Source organism: Sinohyriopsis cumingii, chromosome 11 (assembly GCF_028554795.1).
Source record: "Sinohyriopsis cumingii isolate HCF-2022 chromosome 11, ASM2855479v2, whole genome shotgun sequence".
In the NCBI taxonomy this organism is placed as follows: Eukaryota; Metazoa; Mollusca; class Bivalvia; order Unionida; family Unionidae; genus Sinohyriopsis; species Sinohyriopsis cumingii.
In genome coordinates this window covers 96284884-96309341 of record NC_142971.1, presented here as the reverse complement: position 1 = coordinate 96309341, position 24458 = coordinate 96284884, and the positions used below count along the sequence as shown (strand labels likewise).

The following is a 24458-nucleotide window of genomic DNA, read 5'->3' as shown; positions in this document are numbered from 1 at the left end:
ACAGGAGCGTAAGTATCTTGCTGGTGTATACACATGGGTGAGGTCGGATAGGTATGTTGGACAAGAGTCCGACAGTGAAATGTAGCACAGAGAACAAATTTGGTGTTTTGATTCTGGATCGAATGGATAGTCAGTGTAGGGTACAGAGCAGCGGGGACGTGCGCTCTGATCGTTGTACTCTAAGTATGATCTGAGAAGCTGTGTTTTGAACTTTTTGAAGTTTCTTGAGTAAATATTGAGATGAACCAGACAGAATTGAGTTACAATAGTAGAGTCTTGAAAGTACTAATGAACACACAAGTGTTTTAGTGGCATCAGCTGAAAGATATTTGCGAATTCAGATGATGCGTCTCAGCTCAAGATATGCAGCCTTGCATGTGTTCATGACATGTTTGTGCAATGTGAGAGTACTGTCCAGAGTAACACCTAGGTTTCGTACTGACTGTGTGAATTTAATGATGGTGTTGCTGATATTTATTGTTTGAGGTGAAGGATATAAATGAGAAAGTCTTTGTGTTGTTGTGATCAGAATGGCCTCAGTTTTATCATCATTCATCTGCAGCTTGTTACATGTCATCCATAATTTCACATCAGAAATGCACCTCTCTACACCTCGGATGGTAGCATCGACTTCAGATGGGTGGCTAGATTTGTATATTTGGGTGTCATCAGCGTACAAATGGTGAGACACTGGATGATGATCTATGACACTTGAGACGACTGAGTGTACAGAATAAAGAGAACAGGTCCAAGAAAGACACATGTGGAACACCACAACATATATAAACTGGGCTGGATTGTATTCCATTTGCAGATACAAGCTGTGTCCTGTTGACCAAGTAGGACTTGAACCACAGTAAGGCTGTATCATGAATGCCAAATACACACCAGACAGAATGGAGAGTGCTATCCCTGGATTCTATAGAATATTGCTTGATAATGGTAGGCAGAAATTAATATTTTAATACAAATAATAATAAACTGGTGTATTTTTATAATTCTCTTTCATTAATTATATATACCTTGATTTCTTTCATAGGAATCTGGAATAACTGTGTAGATACATGAGAAATAATTACTAGGTCGTCATGCGAGTGTGTCTGCTACACACGGGTGCATGTAACACCGATTGAGTAACATCATGTTTTGGTGATGTGTGCTTAGTCGTGAGGGAATATCGGCTCGTGTGTGCATTATTATTTGTATTATATATATATATATATATATATATATATATATATATATATATATATATATATATATATATGTATATGAGAGAGGAGCACCCAGCTCGCGCACAGACTGATATCACCCCACCCCCACCCGTATGTAGGGCGGTGTACTGGAGCCAATCTAACAAAATGGCCACGCTCCCATTGAGATCTGGGAGGAGATTTAAGGGATATTCTAATTAAATTATCACTTTATATTAGTAAAACATGTATTTGTATACGTGGACATGTCTATCCCTTTTCTCAAGAATATTAACTTGCCCACAGTTTATCATTGTTTTTTGATAAAGTCATTTAACCTAGACAAAATTTCCGTTTTAAGTATTTTATTCATGTCTAAAAGCTTGTTGCTATGATATCCCCCTTTTTGGTAAAAAAAAAAATCTTTATATTATCACGCCCGTATTTTTATTTGCCCTACATTTGACTATTACGTGCTTTTTCGTAAAAGTTAGAGCGTTTCGACTTGGAAGACCAAATGACGTCACAGGATTTGTTCCATACCAACGCACACCTTTGATTAGATTTTCTATGTAAGATCAAAGTCAAAATAAGTCTCGCTCTCAAATAGAATCGGAAATGAGCCAATTCTAATGAACACATTTCAATAGGTACAAGTACTGTGTTGCATTCCACAAGATTTTTGTCATCATGGAGGTTAAACTAACCTTGTGTATAGTTGTTATGAGTGTTGTGTTTGGAGGTAAGTGTAGTAATGTATTTGATGGGATTGTATGTGAGATTTGGATTTTTAACGCAGCTTTTAAAAAATTCAGTCATATCGCTAGGATGTCTGCAGTGTGGCAGTTTATAGTAATGTTTATCATTTGGGGCATCATGCCACAGACAAGTAGCATAATGTCCCACTCAGGCCGACCAGTCATAAAACTAACCTCTTAGTGCTGAGCGCCTAGCGAGGACGCTGTTAATGCCATTTATTTTAGAAGTCTTTGGTATGACTCGGCTGGGGTGTGATCCCGCGACCTTCCGCATACGAGGCGGACGCTCTAACCACTAGACAACCGGAGTGGTAATGTATTTGATGGTACGTGAAGCCATTTTCAAGGGCGAAGTGAGCAACTGATTGTTTTGGGTTGGGTTTTTTTACGTTTTATACAAAACGATACTGTCACATAAAACATCGCAATTTTCATCGATATTGAGACGGACTATGGTGCAAAATGTCCTAAGTTGGGCAATAAAACAACAGTACTAAGAGAGAGACAGACAAACAGACAGACAGACAGAGACAGATAGATGGATAGGGGTGCGTCTTTGTGTTGGCAGTGATATTTAATTGGCGTCACGCATAACCACCGTAAAACACATCACTGAGTGTTTGAGCAATAATGAAGTCATTTTTCTTCCTGTGTATGACTAGGTGCCCAGAGTGGTTGATTGGTAGGCGCTAGTCTTTGCAAAGCTCTCATATTTCGCCTGGGGCCCCAAGTGGCCGAGTGGTCTAAAGCACTAACCGTTACGGATCATTGCCATCTCACCTCAGTCTGCGTGGGTTTGAGTCTCGGGTTCAGCCAATGTGGTTATGTGAGAAAGCTTGCCAGTAGTTTTTCGTGCGTCGATGGTTCTTTCTAGGGTTCTCCCGGGGTTCTTCCCCTACCATTTATACTAGCTGAATGTGTATAGCCTATCTTGTGCTGAAAAATACTGTTAAACCCTACAACAATAACAACAACAACAACACATTACGCCTATGTCCGCGATGGTTTCAATCTGGGCTTGACCAGCAAGGGTAGTTGAGAGCGCTTGCATGTAGCTTTCTGTGGATCTGTAGTTCATGCCAGTGTCTTCCGGGTTCATCATCCATCAAATATACTGGTAGCCATATATACTTTATCATGTGCAGAATAAGGGTAAGGACAAAGACCCCCCCCCCCATTAGGGGTAGGACGAAAATCACTAAGGGGGAGAGCTATTTAAAAAAATAAAATAATTCTATTTTCATTTTCATTGATTTAATTAGTTGCTATGAATCGCGGTCATTTTAACATGCAATCACTGTAAGTCTTTGATTAAAATAAGAAATATTTATAAAATAATAAATATTTATAAATTGTTTTGTAAGTAATATAATTGTTAAAATATAGTCTTTTATTTCTTACTTGATATTATTAATTACATAATTTTATACTAAGGCACCTTTAAATAGTTAACTATTTACAATTGCAGTTATCCAAGTTGAAGTGGGTAATTGTCTTTGTTTGAGAAAAAGGTGTAACGAACCAGAATTAGCATGAAGGACCTTTAAACCATTTTACGTGGGATCTGTCATGTGGCGCAATATAAGTAACAGACGTGATCATAACTTGATTGTATCAGGATTACATTTACATATTGTGCAATTAAAACTGCTAATGTGTAGGTCTTTTGGGGCTCAAATAGGTATCAACATGATTACATACAGTATGCATGCAGGATTATTCTGTAGAGAAATGATTTGCAGCCTAATCTGAGAGACAGACATGGGTTAAATAAATTTGATTATTTTCTTTAATATTTATATATACACACACACAACCGCTCCGGTGGTCTATTAGTTAGAGCGTCCGCCTCGGATGCGGGAGGTCGTTGGTTCAATCCCCGGCCGAGTCATACCAAAGACTTACAAAAATGGTACTAACAGCTGCCTCGCTTGGCGCTCAGCATTAAGAGGTTATTGTTAGGACTGGTCGTCCTGGTGTCAGGATAATGTGACTGGGTGGGACATCATGCTACATGTCTGCGGCATGATGCCCCCAGTGCTAGACATCACTATAAAATGTTACACTGCAGACATCGTAGCGATATCACTGAACAATTGTTAAAGCTACGGTAAAAATCCAAGTCACACAAACATCTATACAAAAATAAATAAACAAAATTTCAATCAAATACATAAACAGGTCTTTGAAAACGAACAATGAAAATGCATAATGCTGCAAAGGTCCAAGATCAAGGGTCTTTTGTCCTACCCCTAACAGGGGGCTTCTGTCCTAATCGGGTTTTGTCCTACCCCGGTTTGGTCCTACCCTTATAAGGGGGCTTCTGTCCTAGGGTCTTTTGTCCTACCCCAAGGTGGCGTTTGTCCCCAAGGCATTTTGTCCTACCACTAGCTAAGGGCTTTTGTCCTGGAATCGCAGAATAATTGCGTTAAAACCAGTGAAGGGTCAGAGCTGACATTGCCTCGCTTTCAGGTAAGGAATCGGTATTGCGCAATGAATGCTTTCTAATACACCAGTGTGGTGAAATGCACTACATTATTCTTCGTAGGTTAGCTACACCGTAAAAGACAAATATTTTAATTGATTTTTCTAAGTAGGATTAGAGAGTATTGAATAGAAGTACCTCCAGGGTATACAGCCTGACAAATAAGCTTTATTCAACGTCGGTATGTCTAGCACTTTTGTGAATCAAAAAGCACCAAGTGTAATCTGTTCATCGACATGTTGAGACTGTTCATTGACATGTTGAGGACGCTCATCGACATGTTGAGACTGTTCATCGACATGCTGAGGATGTTCATAGACATGTTCAGATCAAACTGCAGCAGCGATCGAGGTATGCTTTATGCCGAAACGTTTCAGAGAATCAAAATCGTAATTTGCCTCCAACTGCAAGATCTATTAATATTACCCCTTATCTCTGAATCCCCAATCCAATGCATTAGCTTTTCACATGCTGTTAGTAATATAAATGTGTTGGATTACTTTAATATATCGGAATATTTGAAATGATACTACTTGACAAAGTTTTTCTTCGACATTTTTAGACATATTATTACATAAACACGTCGGACCTGCCTGAGTGAACAGTTCTAAGCGCTCTCCTTTACCCATCACTGACACCTTACCTCTGTCCTCGTGGGTTCGAGTCCCTGGCTCGGCCAGTGTGAGAGAAAGCTGCCAGTAACTTCCCGTAGGTCGGTAGTTCTTACCGGAGTTTTGCTTGATTCTTCCTCAATCGGTGATACTGGTCACCATGAATAGCCTATCATGTGCTGAAAAATGGCGTTAAGCCAAAATAACAAAAAAGGTAAAAACGTGTGAGTGAATAGAAAGAAGCTAACGAGCACCCCTTAAAAAGCCAAACAACAATAAATCAAACCAAGACAAAAGAACAACAACTAAAACTAAAACATTGCATCAGTTTGGGGACAGAGGTAGCTGTTGTGACCATGTGCTACTCAGTTAGTCCGTTCTGTGTTCTTTTTGTTGGCATCTATTCGTTTGAGTGAATAGAAAGCATTCTGCTAAAAATTAAATGTAATATTCGTTTATTTGTTTATATCTTATTTTACTTCTGTTTACAAAAGACGTTTTCTGACGAACATGTCCATTAACAGTCTCTCACATCTGAGCATATTGTGATAGTGATTGTTGTCTCTCGTATCTCCCTTTCCCCCTTTTGATACAATCGATACTAATGGTGTGTGCTGTTTAACCGTACGTGTACGCTGTCACCCGTCCACCGTGCGTAATTATTCGGTTTCAATGTGTAAAAATTGCTTTCATGGTTGTCACATTCGTGCCATGTGATTCCTTCATAGGACAATTTGTAAACCCAATTTCTAAGTCTTTCCCTTTTTTGCATAGTCAGTTCATTCTGGTTATGAAGAAAACAAACTGCATGGAAACTTGGAGCGCTGAAAAAATGCCCGATGCTGATATTAATGGTTATTGATACTTATAGCTTTATTTCCATTGTCTGAGTGAAAACTGTGACGACCCTTGTCTTAATCCAACGAGGAATAGCATAAATCAGAACAATTAAATATAGTTTGTAATAGCATTAACTTGAAAAGATATTTCAAAACTTTAGTAACTTTAGTATTCCGTGTAATTCTGGTTGGAAAAATGTTAAAAGAAAAACTAGTTATTTATATGACAATATACCTGAAGAACATAAATCTGCACTTGAAGAATTATCATAACCATCGATACCTTATGCAGTATGTTCCCATAGACGGCACTATCATCACGGAAGTTTCACAGGTATACGCTCGGACAAGCATTCTGCTAAAAAATTAAATGTAATATCCGCAGATGATGTACAATGTGTGTGTTTGTCTGTGTGATTTAGGTATTTAAAACAGCTTTAACAATTTTTTAGTCATATCGCTGCGATGTCTGCAGTATGACAGTTTATAGGGATGTTTAGCACTGGGACGTCATGCCGCAGACATGTAGTATGATGTCTCAACCAGACACATTATCCTGAAGCTAGGCCGACCAGTCCTAACACTGACCTCTTAATGCTGAGCGCCAAGCGAGGCAGCTGTTAGTACCATTTTTAAATGTTTTTGATTTGACTCGGCCGGGGTTCAAACCCGCGACCTCTCGTATCCGAGGCTGACGCTCTGCCACTAGGACACCGGAGCGGTGATGCAAAATTGTGGACGGATTTAAGTTTTTGGTACACGACAGAACTGGTCAGATATATGATGGAATATCCAGTCTAACTCAAAGTACATAATTTTATGTGATAAGAATTTCATAATAACAACACGTGTTACACAGTCAGTATCAGCCGTACATGTAACGTTTACTTGAAAGTTCAATGTTTAGCCAGGAAGGATATTATTCAGAAGAAAATATGACAATATTGAACAAAATATTTCAGATTAAAGTGTTAGGCTAAACTACGTTGTTATGGTGATGGAGTAGTTCTAATTCCAGGTGGTATGGTGTAGGCTAAACTACGTTGTTGTGTTGACTGAGTACTTTTAATTACAGGTGGTATGGTGAAGGCTAAACTACGTTGTTAAAAGATATGCGAAGAAGTACAATTAAATGAGAATAACGTAAATGTAATATGACAAACGGCTGGCCGCAGTGGGACTCTATCCCAGTACCTGCCTAAATAAATATGGGCGCTCTTTCACTTTGGTTACCAGAATCAACAGGCCCAGTCCAGCCAATAACTATCCCTTGCCTTTGTGACCTGCTTTCCGGCGTTAAACTTGCATTTTACTGTATCTTGCCTAGCCTGTTGAAGGAGCAGATATGGAATATGGCCTAATTGTGGCTCGAACCCGAGGACTCTTTAAATCTAGACGGACGCTCTATCACTACCCGAGCCGACTTACCCAGTCCTACCCGTTACATAAACGAAAATTAAGCAGATAAAAGCAAAGTTCATATATTCGAGGAAGAAAACTTTGTTATAGAAACAGAAAAGCAAACTTGCTACCTCTTCGCGTGAAGCAAATAAGCAAGCGTTTATAATTATGTAAGTTTCTGTAATTTTTACTTTTGAAATATGAGTATAATAATAATAATAATAATAATAATAATAATAATAACAATAATACTAATGAGGACTTTGTATAGCGCCTAATCTTTAGAAGCTCTAAGTGCTTTACAACAACACCTAATAAAACATATATAATGATACGATTACAAAAAAGTCACCATTAAATTAGAAAACAGAAAATATGCTGTAAATATTTAAGGTAATGAAACATTATTAGGTCTTTACGTCTGTTATTGCAGTCGAAATAGGTGAGTTTTAAGAGCGCTCTTCAATGAGATGACTGTGTCTTTGTGTCTACGTTCAATGGGTAATTCATTCCACGTTGCTGTGCCTTGTATGTCAAATAACGTTGTCCATATATTCATTTTCATAGTGGGAATAATGAGAATATGAGTTTCAGAAGAGGAGCGTAAGTATCTTGGTGTATACACATGGGTGAGGTCGGATAGATATGTTGGACTGGAGTCCGTCAGTGAAACGTAGGACAGAGAATAAATTTTGTTTGATTCTGGATCGAATGGATAGCCAGAGTAGGGTACAGAGCAGGGGGAGGTGTGCTCCGATCTTGGTACTATAAGGGTGATCCGAGCAACTGTGTTTTGAACGTTTTGAAGTTTCTGGAGTATGCACAATTTCTTTACATTATATCGTACTTGTATATGCTTTTGGTGTTGTTTCTATATGTTTTATTAAAACTACTAACAACAATTATCACCGCAACAAGATAAATACCCTAATCAGGTATCACAAAAGTAATTGGGCTATCTGAATTTTATAGACAGCTTATTACACTGCCAATTATATCAGTTAATGACGCGACTCCACTTTTAGTTTTTACACTGTCAGTTATATCGGGTAATGACGCGACTCCACTTTTAGCTTATTACACTGTCAATTATATCAGGTAATGACGCGACTCGACTTTTAGCTTATAACACTGTCAATTATATCAGGTAATGACGCGACTCCACCTTTAGCTTATTACACTGTCAATTATATCAGGTAATGACGCGACTTCACTTTTAGCTTATTACCCTGTTAATCATACCAGGTAATGACGCGACTCCACTTTTAGCTTATTACACTGTCAATTATATCAGGTAATGACGCGACTCCACTTTTAGCTTATTATACTGTCAATTATATCGGGTAATGACGCGAATCCACTTTCAGCTTATTACACTGTCAATTATATCAAGTAATGACGCGACTCCACTTTTAGCTTATTACACTGTCAATTATACCAGGTAATGACGCGACTCCACTTTTAGCTTATTATACTGTCAATGATACCAGGTAATGACGCGAATCCACTTTACACTGTCAATGATACCAGGCAATGACGCGAGTCCACTTTTAGCTTATTACACTGTCAGTTATATCAGGCAATGACGCGACTTCACTTTTAGCTTATTACACTGTCAATCAGATAATGACGCGACTCCACTTTTAGCTTATTGCATTGCCAGCGATACCAAAGAAATAGTTTAGCAATGCTTCAACGAATTTACCTCTTGTACTTCTACGTCTATCGTATCAAGAATTAGTGCAGGAAACACTAGATTAATAAACGCCTGATGTTAAGCGTCTTATATAAAGTCATATGGATAAACAAGATTTATATGGCTACAAAGTTCCTAACAATTTTTATACATTTTCACAAAAATAGTTATTTTAACCTTTCAGCCATGTGGTAACTTTCCTGCGTTCGAATTAACGTTATTAATTTTTTTCTATAAAGATACTTTCTTACAATGATAAATATTAAATTATTTGTGTCTTTCAATTTCAAAACAAAATGTAATGTCATCATCATTTATCCATATTGTTTTTGTCTTTATCTTTGCCGCAATATTTCTTGAATTAATATATCTCTCTGTTGTAAATTTTAACGTCTGACTTCATTGATATAATTTCTAAATTGACTACATTAACTTCAACTAGATCAGCTTGAATTAGCTTTCTTGTAGTGAATATAATAATCTGTGGAAATTTTTTATCCTCAAAATTTCTCTTTTTAATTCATTATTTATTTATTTATTTATTTATTTATTTATTCCTCTTTAAATGACAATATTTTTCTTACTAAAGTGATTATACGTACATTTTGTTATGAGAGTTAAGTTGGTAACAATACATAAAAGCATCATCAAAATGTAAGACTACATGGGGTAACCTCTCTGACTTTCAAAGTTAATGCAGTTAATAAATGAAGCAATTTACACGCGGAGTTTAAAGAAGCTCATACGTCAACCACTGGATTAGAGATTTATCTATTTTTTGGTTTAGATTAAGATTAACTCCGTCTGCACTGGATTCAAGTTGAACAACTTTTGCACATGTCAAAATTATGCGTATTAAAGAGAGAGAGAGAGAGAGAGAGAGAGAGAGAGAGAGATACAAACACGTCCTAGAAAAGAAGGTACTGAAATTATTCAAAATAAATAGGACGTGTACCTGATGTTTTATAGTAGACACATAGTTTCTGCTTACAGCTGTTGCAACTATTACAGAATTTGTTCTCTACAAAATAGCTAAATATTTTGTAATACAAATATTAAAACAGTTTCTTGAGAACAAGTTCTAAAGCCAGTTAGTGGAGTATGAAATAAAAGTTAATGTTCAAAATTAAGTTAGCATTTTTAGAACATGTTTTTATTAAATGTTTAAGTTTAATAAAGTAGGATTGTAAACTTGACTTGAATAATTCAAATTAATATTAATTTAAATTTACCTAACCTATAATATTATTGCAAATTGAATGGAAGACGGAGAAAGAAAACCGAAGAAATTGCTAAGAAAACCATAGTAGCAAAACCAACATGATAACAACTTACGAAAGTAATTAGAAAAGAAGAAACAGCCACGCAGAGTTGAACTTGGACAACAACCTGTAAACAAATACTTAGAAAAGTAAAAGCAGAAGAGGTAAAATGCAAGAAGATTAAAGTTAACGTTACCTTTTTAAAGACGAAAACAAAATCAAAATTACATGATAGACGGGTTAATATTTATTGGAATATTTATGTTTTCAAAGTGCTGTGTTCTTATATAAATAAAATTTTACAACAAACGAAACAAATCCAGAAAAATTCAAAAGGGTAATTGAGAGGAGGAGTTCAAATTTTAGGAAGGATCGTACTGTTGAATCCTTGTCATGATTTATATTGTAATTATTTATTTATATGATCATCTTTCCAATGAATTATATGGTAATTATGTATATTATCATCATTCCATAGGCACACACTATGGATACACATAACAGTAAAATACGTCGCTTGCTTTTGCCGATCAATTTTAAATCACTATTATTCCTCCCCTTTTTCTACTTCAAGCATTTCAATTATGTTGTAATGGGTCAATTTTAAATCACGATTATTCCTCCCCTTTTTCTACTTCAAGCATTTCAATTATGTTCGATTATTCCTCCCCTTTTTCTACTTCAAGCATTTCAATTATGTTCGATTATTCCTCCCCTTTTTCTACTTCAAGCATTTCAATTATGTTCGATTATTCCTCCCCTTTTTCTACTTCAAGCATTTCAATTATGTTGTAATGGGTCAATTTTAAATCACGATTATTCCTCCCCTTTTTCTACTTCAAGCATTTCAATTATGTTGTAGTGGGTTAATATCTCTTTAATTCTTTAGCACCTGTTGTTCAGCTTATATTATTTATTGTTCGAGAGGCATAACATCTTGTGAAGAATTCAAGTTGTGATTGTTTAAACTGCTCTGACCTAATATGTTTTTTTTATATAAAAAAATGTATTAACTATGAAGATATCATAGATTTATCATGTTGATCTTTTGTAACAACGTTAATGTATATACAGTCATTTTCGTAGATTTCTGACCCTGTATGATCTGAATTTATTTTCATTTTTAGGTACTTTAATCTATTTAAACTTTTCCAATAAATCCTTATGTCATATAGATGAGTTTTTAAAAAAAATATTTCCTCCTTCATACTGCCCATATTGTCACCTTTGGTTAAAAATTTCTTTTGCTTCTGTGAAGTAATCATCATATAGATTTTGTATGAGACTTTAATCTTAACTTAGAATTAACAATAAAAAGAAAACAATTTGCAGAGAAGTATTTCTTTCATCACGTATTAACGGTACTTTTACCAGTCTGTTACGATTGACATGTTTGAAGGTGTATCTCGTTCTAGGTCACAAACTCAAACGTTTGATAGGCTGCATGCCGTCTTGTCGCACAAAAAAGCGAGTTTCGACTCCAAAAGTCTTGACTTGATCGATAAATCAGCCCCACACCTATGATAATATTGACTGGCGGTTTAGGTATCGCCAATTCATTAAAACCCTGCACCCTGCCTGCTGAATTGCTGTTTCTTTATCGTAGATCGTGGATAAACCTGTTAGATCACTAACTACGTCGGGCTTAAAAACCATAATTCAGTTTCAAGTGGACGAAGGTTATGATTAGAGTTTAACTCCTGAATTCTCGCCAGTTCCCAAGGATACCTAATATGGCATTTTTACTTACCCTGATTGTATTAATATCAGCGCTCTCCGTTACGGATCACTGCCATCTCAACTCTGTCTGCGTGGGTTCGAGTCTAGGATTCGGCCAATGTGGGTATGTGAGAAAGCTTGCCAGTAGCTTCTCATGAGTCGGTGGTTCTTCACGTGGTTTTCCCGGGTTCTTCCTCCACCATTAATACTGGCCGCCATGCATAGTCTATCGTGTGCTGAAAAATGGCGTTAAACCCAACAACAACAACAACACCAACAATATCATGTATTGATATCGTCTCTAAACCTGGTCCGAATTTAACACATTGCAATCTTCATATTACATATGCTGGATCTTACTCTGTGTTAATATTGTGTATTAATATCGTCTCTAAACTTGATCCAAATTTAACACATTGCAATCTTCATACTACACATGCTGGATCTTCCTTTGATTCTATTAATATCGTCTCTAAACTTGATACAAATTTAACACATTGCAATCTTCATATTACACATGCTGGATCTTACTCTGAGTGTATTAATATTGTCTCTAAACCTGGTCCAAATTTAACACATTGCAATTTTCATACTACATATGCTGGATCTTCTTTTGATTGTATTTATATCGTGTATTAATATCGTCTCTAAACTTGATCCAAATTTAACACATTGCAATCTTCATACTACACATGCTGGATCTTCCTTTGATTGTATTAATATCGTCTCTAAACTTGATCCAAATTTAACACATTGCAATCTTCATATTACACATGCTGGGTCTTACTCTGAGTGTATTAATATCGTGTATTAATATCGTCTCTAAACCTGGTCCAAATTTAACACATTGCAATCTTCATACTACATATGCTGGATCTTCTTTTGTATTAATATCGTCTCTAAACTTGATCCAAATTTAACACATTGCAATCGTCATACTACACATGCTAGATCTTCTTTTGTATTAATATCGTCTCTAAACTTGATCCAAATTTAACACATTGCAATCTTCATATTACACATGCTGGGTCTTACTCTCAGTGTATTAATATCGTGTATTAATATCGTCTCTAAACTTGATCCAAATTTAACACATTGCAATCTTCATACTACATATGCTGGATCTTCTTTTCATTGTATTAATATCGTCTCTAAACTTGATCCAAATTTAACACATTGCAATCTTCATATTACACATGCTGGATCTTACTCTGAGTGTATTAATATCGTGTATTAATATCGTCTCTAAACCTGGTCCAAATTTAACACATTGCAATCTTCATATTACACATGCTGGATCTTACTCTGTGTTATATTGCATTAATATAGTCTCAAAACTTGATCCAAATTTAACACATTCACCTGCATGAGATTTAAACCAGAGTAATGAGACTATAAAGTAGTGTAAAATATTTATTTTTTTTCGTTTTATTTATTTTTATCTGTCTCTCACTCCAGTCTGCAGAGATTCCTTGAAGAAATTTTAAGCAAAACAATGTTGGAACTCTAGGGCGCTGTGAAGTACTTACTAACTTTACTGATTTAAACTCCTATATACGATATGCCGGTGCTCGAGTATGCAATTCAGTCTTTGTTCATGCATGCTTTGCAGTGACTTCCACCTAACTGACCACTAAAGTTCCATTAGATAGCCTTGCCGAACAAAATACGGCGTATTAAGAAATGTACATTTATATCATTCGTTGGATAGCTGAAATAGATTCAAAATGTTAGAACATTCGCAGAAAGGCCTGAGATGGGGCCGTTCCTGGAAGTTGCTACTCGTTAGACTGCAAAATACGAATACAGTCTAATTCCATGTCATTAGTAAAATTGCTTCAAGGAGCTATTGTTTCTTATTCGTAAGTGCAATTATGTCTATAAATAAATTTGTATAATTTTAAATATAACATGTCTTCCTTTACTATTCATCTCGTACAGTAAGACAATAGCTAGTTTTCCATCAGCCTTTTTCTTCTTGTACATACAGTTCCCACTATATCCATTAAATGGTCAAGTTCAAATGAAGGCAACCTTGCACAACTAAAGTTAACAGCTTGTCTATACTAAAAACCAATCCAAATAACAGTTTGCAATGTTGACATTTTATTTCAGGCTGTGTCTCTGAATATTGCAGCGAAACAACTGGGTATTGCCCATACGGTTGCTGTGGCATCTTTCCATATGACTGCTGCTCGTAAGTAGATTTCATCATGAATTCATCTTAAGATGTATTTTGTGCATATTCGTCTTAAGATAAATTTTGTGTCTATTCGCCTTAAGATGCGTTTTGTGTCTATTGGTCTTAAGATGCGTTTTGTGTCTATTCGTCTTATGATACCTTTTGTATCTATTCATCTTAAGATAAATTTTGTGTCTATTCGTCTTAAGATAAATTTTGTGTCTATTCGTCTTAAGATAAATTGTGTGTCCATTCGTTTTAAGATAATTTTTGTGTCTATTCGTCGTAAGATGCGTTTTGTGTCTATTTGTCTCATGATGCATTTTGTGTCTATTCATCTTAAGATACATTTTGTGTTTATTCTGATACATTTATACTTTGCGGATGTGAACAAGCCACGTGACAAAGGTTAGCAAAGTGGGATAGGAGAAAACTTGCGTCCGAGTTTCGAGACATTTGCGAGAATTTTCAGAGTTTATGCCAACGAATCCAAAATTCTAGTGTGGGAATAGTTTATACCACACTATTGCAATTGACAGATTATTTCCGGTACTATACAGAACGATTCTTGTAAAAACGTGAATAGAATATATATATATATATATATATATATATATATATATATATATATATATATATATATATATATATATATATATATATATATATATATATATATATTGCAAATGCATGAGACATCAACTTGATTAGTACAGCCGACTGTACTTGTATTCGAAATTATTGTTCAGGCCATTGCTTTGGTAGCTATACAAATCAGTACTACTGCCCGTAAGTAGAGTACAAGCTGGATCATCTCAACACCTATTCTTGACTCATTCCCATACATGTATATTTTATTTTAGTGCGTAAGCTATGTAGGACTGGTTAGTCCTGGATTGGGGACTATAACAATAGTGTCAGAAGTTCGAGACTAGTACAAGGCTATGCCAAGTTTCATCTAAGAGAATTGAAAACTCTACGGTGGAAATTAATTATCTCACCCTAGTGCAAACTATTTTATTTCTTCTCTGTTGTTCCTGCAACTTATATTGTGGTCATGTCAATAATAATGGATTCATCGCAATATGCTGCAAATGCATTAGACATCCACTAGATTATTGGCCTCATCAATTCAATTTCGGTTCATTAAGTGTACTCATGTAGACTGGAAGAATTTATCTACAAGAGTGTAGATCCGGTATGCAAGACTGATTTATTTACTAGAGTGTAGATCCGGTATGCAAGACTGACCTATTTATAAGATCGTAAATCCGGTAGGCAAGATTGACCTATTTACAAGCGTGTAGATCCGGTAGGCAAGATTGACCTATTTGCAAGAATGTTCAAGATGAAACAAGATTGACATCATCTTTTCTTTGACACAGAGGATGTAATTTATAATTGCTGCACATTTAAGTATATCAACAATTAAATAGTTACCCCAAATATGTTTAACAGAAATGAGAGAGCGAGAAAAAGAGAGAGATCATATACGTTTGTGAGAAATAGAAAAACATCACAGGAGTGTTCTAAAATGTGTGTCATGTCTGGCTCCGTGTCTGCATATTCTGATCATCCTGTTGGATGTTGTTTACAACCCCACATCAATGCAGCGTAATCTCAGCGGGGGGATTCTCAGATTCTCAAATAACGGTTCATTGTCAATAGAATGTCTGGCTCTATGACTGTAACGCCAGTGATCTTAATCTTATTTCCTACTATTTCTATTCAGAATGATCTGACATTTAAATTCTTGTTTTAAGGCAAACGTGTTCAAATAAAATGGACATACACAAGCCTTGTACTATAATTAACTTACCTCTCCTTTAGTGTCAAGTTACCAGCCTGAAACGCTCATTTGTTTCTACAAATGAGAAATAGAGTTATACTGTATTGTGGAATAATATTGCCATTATAACTGTGCATACTAGCTATCCAGGTGAACATTAGGCAATGAGAGGTTGGTTTTATAGAAATTCGAATATTTGCGTCTGTTTATGTATAAATGGAACTTTCTAGACACATATAAATGGAACTTTCCAAATTGGCCTCTGTAGACACATATTCTAATTGTATGTGCCTTATATGCAAGTGGTTACTGTACGAAATTTGTACTGTATCCGAGCAAAAAATTAGCAAATATAGGACAGTTGTAAAACTGGTTGGGTCCCGACGACCATTGTTGTGTTCTGTTGTTTTGTTTCATTTTAATGCAGTCAATTGTTTTGGTACACAGACTTAAAGTTTTGATGGGAGAGAATAATGCTGCTTTTGTCAAGAAAAGATAATACCTTTGTTTAAATGTTAAGCAAGGTAAAAAAGCTGATTCATTGAAAATAGTGTCCAGTTTGGCACTTGGTAGGTATTTAAAATGAAATTTATTCTATAATGAAATTAGTTTTAATAGTTTGAAATTATTGCATCAGCCAACAAACATATTCTAGGAAACTACTATGTTCAGACCCAATGGAAATTGCCGGTAAGTTATTTACCATTGTTTCCACTCTATGGTTATAAACTAAGTAAGAGAAAGAAGCAAAACCAACAAGTTTTGAAATTTACAAATAATTGAATTATGAAGTTATAACTTATAAGTGAACATGTGGGAGGAGATAATCCAGATAGAAAGTTCCTTGAAAGTCCAAATGAATGAAAAGTTCCGTATAAATTTCATTACTGAATTCTAGAACCATTCAAGCCCCATCAACCAATGACACTTAGTACCCAAAGTCATCATCAAGTCTTATTATTAAGAATATTAGTAGTAGGAGTCGACACATACGTAAGCATCTATGTATAGTGTTACAAGATGAAGCCGAGTTGGTACTGGATTAGTGAAGACACCGAAAGCAACTGCATTAATTGGATGTTTATTTATAAACGCAAATTAAATATGAATAAATCTGACATCATTATAAACAAAAAGATAAGGAAAATTATGAAGTTCCTAACATGGAACTATCAAAAGTAACTCAACGAGAAAACTCAAAGATGAATTTGACGAATGGACAAACGTGAATAACGTCATATCACCCGATCAACAAATAAAATTATATGATCAACACCCCAATATAAACAAGGTTTAATTAAACACCAAGGGTGACCAAAGCATGTGATTTATGCACTTATCAATATAATACTCACTTATTCATCAATCTATCAACTCATTAATTTATCAATTCATCAAGCTATATTGGAATATATATGAATTTATGAATCTATCGTTAATATAACGATATTGAAATGGGAATGCATGAAATTATGAATCTATCGCTCATATAACAATATTGAAATGGGAATGCATGTAATTTTGCTCAGATAGCAATAGTGAAAATAACATTTGACGTCCAAGATGTACCTTCGGTTCCACCCGCTCTAGTCAATGGTCCAACAGCCCCTACGCATGTTCCACGCCTCCCTGTCTGTTGAAGGATCCCTCGAGAGCCCTCACATTCAACACAGACCCGATGGTCGCGAAGCCTTGGTCCCTCGCATTGAGAACACCAGTACACTCTTCCGAACCAACGTCACCAGACACAGCGTACACGTCATAAGAAACCGAGTTCTGTGACTCCACATCACCAAACCATATATAAGGCAGCTAAATTATAACAACTAAACCGTGTAGTACATAAGATACGGTTAAAAATACTTCTGCATTGATATATGTTGCGCATGCGCGCACATGAATTCGTTACCCATTACATTAATCGTTCAATACATGCAGCGTATAATTAAATTCAGTATGTCTGTTCATTTACAACAAATAGCTAACTCGAACCAGACTATAGTATTTCTAATATTATGACGTTGTATAACCTAGGTATTGACTCTCTGTAGAATTTAGATTAAATTCTAAAACATCTAATATATGAAACAATTATGTTATATAAAACGAATAGTGATAAAGAATACAATCTTAAGATTTGCTCCCGTAAAGAGTGTTAACACCTTTTAGTCCCATCCCAACATATATGGTTGGTTAGGACATAAAAGTGGCACCCTAGTTTTTTTTCAAATAGTGTTGTATGCTGTGGGTTTCCCTGTCCACCCACCAATGTGTTATAAATGTTTGTGTCATCAAAATAATAAAATAATAAATAGAATTTAGCAGGGTTTCTCTTTGTTTTGTTCGTCAGATATTATTGGTTTGATTATCCCTTTAACGTTTAGAGAATTTGTATTATCTTCCCTTTGCCTGGGCTGGCAGTAGGCCTGATTTCCATTTTCTCACTTGAACTTAGGAGAGTAGCTCCCTCTAGAGTTATGTAAACTGAGGTAATTTTCTTCCCTTTATTATGCTTATTCGGCAAAGTCCAGTGTATGTTGTTCGTGGTGTTTATGTTGTAATATTGTCCCCATTGTTTGTATGGACGGCATTATCTAGATCAGATTCAAATCAGTTTTCTTTCTTATTTAAAGCTTGTCGTTTTTGAAATAAGTATTTGCCTTTAAATCCGAAAGATAAAATAATAAAGTGTCTATACTGAAGTGTTTTTCTGTTTATGAGTGCTTGTTGCTTGTTTCTAGTTTATGCCTTGGCATAAATTATTTGTTTATTATGTTTCTTATATAGGTTTGGTCTATTTTGTACCATATCACTTGTTATGTCGTCTAATTTGGGTTTTCTTAGTGTCTTTTTGATTTTTATTTCCATTTGGAATGATTATTTATTTTTATTTGCATTTGAAATGAGTATTTATTGTTCATTTGTATGTTGGTTGTGTGAGTAGGTACCTTGGCACCTCAAGTACAAAAAGGGATTGAAATTCGCGGACGTGATGAAAACATCCCCTGTTGCAATTTAGATTTTCTTTTTGAAGTATCTTAACACTTCATTTATAAAAAGGGATTGAAATTTCCAACTAAACTGACGTGATTTAAACATGTGTGTAAGTTTTACCGAAAGTGTTTTATTAGATTGGATGATGGAGTAGTGACCAGATCAAGAGAATAATGCAGTTACTGATTGTTGCACATAGTTTGGTTGCCCGCCTTGGGAGGATGCATTGGTTGCACCGATTATGTGTACCAGAGGATATAATCATACAGTTTGAGGGACGGTCTGGAGCTACCGTGAATACTTTTTTGCATAATTTCTCTATTTTTGGAGCTGTTCCAGATATCGTTTTTGAACCTGGGGAAAATTACATTGAATTTATAACTCCATATCAAATTGTGAATCGTATTATTATGCTTTGTGATTTATTTCTACGTGCTGGGGTTCAGTGTGTTTGTGTCGCATCTATGATACCCCGTTTTAGACCTCGTGGGCTGACTGTGAGCCAGTAGTCCCGGTTGGCGCGCTGGGTCAATCAGGAGTTAGCCCGAGTTTTTGAGACATCAGATTGTGTGGCTTTCTGCCGTATTAAAGGATTTCGGCACCTATATCTTGGTGAAGATGGTCTACATTTAACCCAAGAGTGAAATCGTTGGTTGGTGACCAGAATAGTTTCGTCTGTTCGTCGAAGGGTTGTCTTAGTGGAGAGAAGTTTGTAATTTTTTGTTCGTGTTATTATACCTAGTTTGTCAAATTATAATATGTATTCCAGATTGATAAATGCATGTATTACCTTAATTGCTTGTTAGTTTTGTATTGTACGTACTGTACATAATTTTATAGTGTTTTGTGTTGTAGTGTCTTTTCTTAATCTGTGGTATTATATACAGGGGAGGGGGTTTGGGTGTTTCTCATTTGAGTGCCTAGAATGCTTAAAACACAGTCCTTCCTGTATTGTTGTTATTTTATCTAATTTGTATTAGTTCCATAACCGTGTTTTTTGTGCAAGAGAATGGTCAAAGTGTATAATTTGTTTTTCTTGTAGTATTTGACTGTTTATGATGTTTTCCTTCAGTTTGAAATTAGTATATATTTAATCTATTCTTGTAAATGAGTTGTGTGTAATGCTTCTGTCTCTCTTTTATATTATTTGTTTTAAGGCCATATAGTCATAAAAATATCAAAAGTCTAAACATAAAGGATATTCCGAATGAATTCCAGTGGTGTTCCAAATGAATTTCAAGCTAGAATGTGCTGATTTTCTAATACCATGGAAAAGTGTTGATGAGCTGATAGTTCTGATCTATCACAATTATATAATTCAAAATTTCTTTAAATGATTTCGCTCTAATTCCAAAATATTGGTTTATTCTGAAGGTATTAAGTAACACTTTCCAATTCCAAAGACTAATTTAAACAGATTGAAATAAATAAATTCGTTCCAGTATTAAATAGAAAATAACTACAATAATGATTTCAATAGACATAAGCTAAAGATGGAATGAGTAATTCTAATCTAAAGAATTTTAATACCAAACCTAAGTCACAAGAAGAGGACAAGGACGAGAGTCAAAACATACTTCTAGAACATTTTATCTTGTCAAGCAGATTAGGTCTATTACTAAAAGTTCATAAAGAAAACGGCAAACTTCAGGTACCAATGTCCTGAACTCAGGTCAAAGTAAAAATGTTTACCTAGAGATAACGATACTCTTAAAATATTATCTACAATCATAAGTACAAATTAGCTATGTTGTTTACAAAAATATGACATGCGTCATAGAGGCCCAAACGTATATCCACAATCAATACAAATGTAAACCTTAAAATACAAATTAAATATACCTAACACTATATGAAAGTAAATACTTGGCTGGACCGAACCAAGATGACGAAAGCAGGGGAAGGCAAAATTAGTTGTACATTAAACCAACATGGCAAATTCGAAGTTGACATATTTATTTCTAGAAAATAGTTCTCACTTGTGAAAATAAGTCAAGCTAAAAACATATTATCCAGTGTCATAAACTATATATATATATATATATATATATATATATATATATATATATATATATATATATATATATATATATATATATATTTGCAGAGGGAACGTGGCCAGTATTAGTATTGGCACTGGTACTATTCTCGCTGACTGGGTCATAGCCTTGGTTGTTATCGGAGTAATTCTCGTAGCTTCCACCATTACAGCAATCGTCTGTTGCGTGCGACGGTCCCGTGGAACTATGGGTATAGTTATCGACAGGCAAGGTACGACTTCTCGAAGATAAATTGCGTTCATTATTAGGTTGTACGGAAGGGTGTCCGCTGCATATATTTTGTGGAGATGAATTACAGTAAGCGTTTGAAATTAGGTTCAAGAACTGTTCGTTAATATTTTTTTATATTCTTGATAATGGTATCTGTGTATATATATATATATATATATATATATATATATATATATATATATATATATATATATATATATATATATATATATATATATATATATGTGTGTGTGTGTGTGTGTGTGTGTGTGTGTATAATACAAACTTTAGTATATACGTAAATACTTTAGGTAGTATTCAGGCAAAGAAATAAATTAAAAAAACATAAATATATTCGTATTATATCTTTACAATAGTTATATATAAGTTTTCAGGTGTTAATTGTGCCTTTTCTTGACCTTGAACAGGAATGGCTATGATGACAACAGCTAGCACAGTGCATCTTACTAACGGACATCAGCAGCCGTCTCTCTGGCAGTACCTTCCGAATTGTATTCGCTACCGCCAACAAACAGCTCCGAGCCCTCAACAGCCCATAACCTCAAACTTCCAGCAACATTACTGTCAAACAGGGCAAACCCCTATACAGACTGCGGGATATGCTCATCTGCCCTCCTACCCTGTAAATGATACTCAACTGGAAGCCACAGCACCACCAGCATATGACGACATCGCCCATGGTGAACCACTGAAGAACAGCGGTTTGGATTCATCTGTAATTCAAGTGTCAAACGTCAATGCAAATTTTCAATAATGTTTGTACACGTTTCTATTTCTACAATATTTCGAAATGAGACAGTATGTAGGTCTGATATTTAAATCTCGTACATATTTATATAGCAACGGAAATTTTCTTTAAAAAAGCTGTGAGAATGCAATCTAAAAGCTTGACATTTAGGTGAATATATTTGCAAGACATTTATAGCTTGTTTCAAAGGTAAAGCTGTAAAACAATATCGAAATCTTGAAAACGTGCGTCGCAATTTAGCTCATTTATTGCATTGGTTGTTGTCAATTTTAAATATTTTAAGGTCAATATTTGTAATATCTAAAGTGTTCCATTTTAAAAATGTTAGTTTCACTTGAAAGTACGGATGTGTCTTGCACATATCAGATAACGAGTATAAATAAATAACATTCCTTTTTTCAAATACTAAATAACGAATATTACAATATTTCATTACTATAGATATATCTATGGTTGCAGGGAGAGGAGAATATTTTGTTGTAAAATAACTAAAGTATTTCATATACATAGTATTGTTTACGCATAGCGAGAATTTAGTTCCCTGACTATTTTTCCTAACTGTGCCTGTTAGCTCAATGAACAAATTATTAGAAGAGAACATAAATTCGTTAAATGAAACAAAGCTAAAACAAGTTAAACACAGACTTGGTGTACACATGAAAAAATCCTTATTTATTTGTCCGTACGATTTAACACTTTATTTCTTGCTGCTAAACATTCGCAAATCGATACTATGTAAATGAAAGTATACAAACAGAAGCATGGTGTTTATCTCTCCCTCTGTATATATATATATATATATATATATATATATATATATATATATATATATATATATATATATACGCATCTCTGTTCCTCTGATACAGTTAAATCTGATGACATGATTATAAAATAATTCGGTGTAATTATGGTTACCAAACATGATCCAAAAAATTATACAACAAGGTAATATGCAGGTATTTGTTCATCTAAATGTGTGGTGAAGAATTATATTAACAACATTCATTAGACTTGAAAATGTGTTTGCAATCTTAGGAATTAAATAGGAAGCTTCCATCAGTTAATATATATAGTACATATCTAGAATGAAATTGACTCTTTTAACAATTCAACTCTTTATTGCGCATACGTGGTCTTTTGCGAGATTAGAAATATAAACAATTTAGAATGCTTGAATGTTGAAAACAGATAAAAACAAAACGTCTTTTTCTCATGTTTGGTTTTTCTTTTATTACCCGCGAAGAAAAGACGAGACAACGAATCACTTTTTTCACAGCCTTGTTGTTTTTGATTTCATTGTCGTTCTCTTTGTCTGCATAAGAGTCACAGCTAAGAATTATCACATAAGTTCTTATTAATGCATAAGTAATTAAAGTTTCATTATACTTTAATCTTAACGGTTACGTAGTCACCTAGTTCCTAATGGACATTTTGTAATTATAAGGTTATTGAAGTTTTATTAACATGCATGCGCTTTAAATGGAAGAAAGAATGGACAACGTTGCAAAATAATACGTCTGACTTCTTAATAAGGCATCACACAAAATCTATCGTGTTGCCTCGAATCCACGGCCACTCTTTTGAGACTATTAAATGCAGACTATTAAATGGAGACTATTAAATACAGACTATAATTGCGAGGAGGCTGCAGTGTCTTACGTAACAGTCCCAAGTTATTTCCTCATGGTACAATTGCTGTGACCAGATCATAATTCAAGACCGTTATGCACATATCAAAACTAGCCCAATTGTTTTCCAGGGTTTGAACTTTCAATGATACGTGGTGTAGAAGGAGCTACTTGACGTTACTTACACACGCATGCCCACGCTAGGCCAGATTCATGTCTGTTTTAACTCCTTTAAACAAGTGTGAACTAATATATTATTATTAACGTTTACCCAAGACGCGACCGGAAATAGTACGATGAATCCTGGTAATATAATCAGCTATGTATTTTCTAGACTGATTTCAATAACTTTAAATGTTTGTACGAATTCACATTATGCCAGTCATCTTCTATTACTTTGGGACTATCCGTTGTTTGATGTTTGCAGGATGTTACAGGTTTTGGGGCTATCTGCTGTTTCATATTTGCATGATGTTAAACGTTTTGGGGCTATCTGTTGTTTGATATTTGCGTGATATTAAAGGTTTGGGGCTATCTGCTGTTTCATATTTGCTTGATGTTAAAAGTTTTGGGGGCTATCAGTTGTTTGAAGTTTGCATGATATTAAAGGTTTGGGGCTTTCTGCTGTTTCATATTTGCTTGATGTTAAAAGTTTTGGGGCTATCTGTTTGAAGTTTGCATGATATTAAAGGTTTGGGGCTATCTGCTGTTTCATATTTGCTTGATGTTAAAAGTTTTGGGGGCTATCAGTTGTTTGAAGTTTGCATGATATTAAAGGTTTGGGGCTATCTGCTGTTTCATATTTGCTTGATGTTAAAAGTTTTGGCGGATATCTGTTTGAAGTTTGCATGATATTAAA

At 34.9% G+C, this 24458-nt stretch overlaps 1 protein-coding gene across 1 annotated transcript; it reads left to right on the top strand.

The window, feature by feature from the left end:
• Positions 1 to 1806: 1806 nt before the first annotated feature.
• On the top strand, positions 1807 to 23184 carry LOC149789067 (uncharacterized). The gene is made up of 4 exons (XM_089975250.1): positions 1807 to 1935; positions 14080 to 14161; positions 21037 to 21200; positions 21628 to 23184. The coding sequence occupies exons 1-4, from the start codon at positions 1884 to 1886 to the stop codon at positions 21972 to 21974; spliced, it is 645 nt and encodes a 214-aa protein (XP_089831376.1). The 5' UTR covers positions 1807 to 1883; the 3' UTR covers positions 21975 to 23184.
• Positions 23185 to 24458: the final 1274 nt, after the last annotated feature.